At 45.2% G+C, this 2610-nt stretch overlaps 1 protein-coding gene across 1 annotated transcript in view; it reads left to right on the top strand.

The window, feature by feature from the left end:
* The window catches only part of RUNX1 (runt related transcription factor 1), a 160320-nt gene extending 157933 nt beyond the window's left edge, over positions 1–2387 (top strand). Inside the window, 2 exon segments of the mRNA XM_008635281.2 lie at positions 1–5; positions 7–2387. The exon segment at positions 1–5 is cut by the window's left edge and continues 272 nt beyond it. Of these exon segments, the coding sequence (XP_008633503.2) occupies positions 1–5; positions 7–217 (216 nt within the window). The 3' untranslated portion in view covers positions 218–2387.
* Positions 2388–2610: the final 223 nt, after the last annotated feature.

Raw genomic sequence — 2610 nt, 5'->3', positions numbered from 1 at the left:
CGCGCGCCCCTATCAGTTCTCCATGATCTCCGGCGGGGACCGCTCCCCGCCGCGCATCCACCCGCCCTGCACCAACGCCTCCACGGGCTCCACGCTGCTCAACCCCAACCTCCCCAACCAAAGCGACGTGGTGGAGGCCGAAGGGAGCCACAGCAACTCCCCCACCAACATGGCCAGCACGGCGAGGCTGGAGGAGGCCGTGTGGAGGCCCTACTGAGGAGGTTGGAAGGAGCTCGAGGGTCAGGACTAACGGACTTCCCATTTCCCGGCGCTCGGAGGGATCCCAGAAACTTCCTTATGGGCCCTGCCGTGTTCATCCACGAGTTTGAGGAGCAAACCCTTCAGAAGTCAGCGCTCCCAGGAGTGGTGGCTCTCGTTGCCAGTCCCTGGTGGAGCCACATCGCTCCGGCAAAGTGTTCCTGGCAGGAGAATGAGCTTCTGGGAAGGAGGACGGCCCGGCTGGTGGTGCAGAGGTAGCAAGGGTGGGTAGAAGGGTATCCAGCCTGATTCCAGGCCTGTGGTTTCCCAGCGTGCCTGGGCTTGAAGGTCTCCACAGCCCTAAAAGAGAGTTTCGGTTCACTTCTATTTTTAAGACTTAAAACCTTAAAAAAAAAAAAAAAAAAACCAAAACAAAAAAAAAAAAACCCAAAAAACAAATCTTAGTGAGTTTACTGCATCTTATGGACATCTTAAGGGTAAGGAAGTATAGGAAGATTCCCAGAGGGAAACTGTGAACGCTTCTGTTTTAGCAATGCTGTGAATGAGAGGTTTTATATGTTGGACTTCATTCTTTCTTTTCTTTGTTTTGTTTGTATATTCCAAAGAATATGGAATTTTTTATTATTGGGGTTTATTTTGTTTTGTTTTGGGTTTAGTTTTTTTGGTGTTTTTTTGGTTTTTTGGGGGTTTTTTTTAGGATGCAGCTCATCCTGCTTTGCATCTAATTTGTTTTATTTCTCTTGGCACCTTACAAATTACAAAAAAAAAAAAAGATTCAGCTCTTTTTTTTTTTTGTTTTAATCATGCTTGCTTCTTTCTTGCTTTGTCAACTGAAAGAATCAGCCCCTTTTTCAATGACTTAATTTAACTTTTTATCTCTTGGACTTTTTTTTGTTTTTTAACACAACGGCTACAGCCTTGGGTCATTTTCAACTACTGTATTTCTTTGACGAGTTCATTGATATTTATGCTTGATATTTAGACTTTTCTTATTTGTTGATACTATTATTATTTAAATATGCCTATATAAAAAAAAAATATCAGCAATTGCCTTTTTTTTGGTAGCAGCCAAAGTCAAATTTCTCACATTGAAAAAGGCTGGAATAACGATGGGCAAAGTGACCTCCTGATTCCCTAAAAATATTGTTTACAGTTATCTCACTCTCCTTTTACTCAGCTTAGATCCTCAAAGGCATTGAGGTGCCCAATTCCCACTGGAAGGCACCAAAATCCCTGGGAATTTCTGTACCTTTCCAAGTGGTGGAGTCATCTCTCCCTACTCCTCCCATGCTTTTCCTTCGTCACCAGTGGTGACCCTCAGGATCAGGAATCAGGATGTAGATACTTCATAAGGCAAATTCAATATTCCCTAATTAAATACCTGCCCACTGGAGTGCCAGGACACAGGGAGTGGCTTCCCACTGCCAGAGGGCAGGGCTGGATGGGATCTTGGGCAGGAATTGTTCCCTGGGAGGTTGCCCAGAGCAGCTGGGGCTGCCCCTGGATCCCTGGCAGTGCCCAAGGCCAGCTTGGAGCAGCCTGGGATAGCAGGAGATGTCCCTGCCCACGGCAATTATGGTGGACGATCTTTAAGATCCTTGCCAACCCAAACCATTCCCTGATCCTGTGATTCCCATGGCCAGGGGGAAGTCCTGGCTCTGATGGAATCTGGGTGAGATTTGCTCCCAGGATTTCTGTAGAGCGCAAGAGCCACGTTCCAGTCTGCTGGAAAACAGATCAGTTCCTGGACAGGGCTGCCAAGCTCACTTGGAAAGCTCCAGAAAAGCCAGGGCCTGGACAATCCTTCCATGTCCATCTTGTGGGAGAAGAGGAGGGGCTTTTAAAGCTGGTGTAGCCAACGTTGTGCCCTGTAGTAAATCTACAAGGCTTTTACTCCGAGCAGGTTGAGCACAGAGCCGCCCGTTGCTCCAGCACAAACATATCAGATGTCACTGTAACGTTTATGGCACTATTTTATTGGAGGTTTGCTCTGAACACAGCTCTTGTACTACTCCTTAACTCCAAACTGCTGATGTTGACACGTGTGCGTCCCAAATGAGCTGATTGTTATTTAATGTACCTCTCAAACGAGAGAAACAATTGCAGGTCAACTCAGAGAGTATTTGAAAGCAGGACTTCAGATCAGTGTTTGATGTTTTAGAAAAAAAAAAAAAAGTTAAAAGGATTCAAATTAAAAAAGATCCTTGGCTGCAGGCAGCAAAACAGCTGGACTTATTTAAAACCATTTGTTTTTCAAGTTTTCTCTTTTTTTTTTAATATATATATATGATTTTGCTTCTTTGTTGGAGTCGGATGCAGTAGCACTTTGGTGTTGAAAAGAATCGAAGAATTTCCATTGTCAATAAGGTCGGGTTTGTGCAGCAAATAGGG

Source organism: Corvus brachyrhynchos, unplaced genomic scaffold (assembly GCF_000691975.1).
Source record: "Corvus brachyrhynchos isolate BGI_N302 unplaced genomic scaffold, ASM69197v1 scaffold434, whole genome shotgun sequence".
Taxonomy (NCBI): Eukaryota; Metazoa; Chordata; class Aves; order Passeriformes; family Corvidae; genus Corvus; species Corvus brachyrhynchos.
The sequence above is the reverse complement of the archived record's forward strand: the minus strand, read 5'-3'. Positions and strand labels throughout refer to the sequence as shown.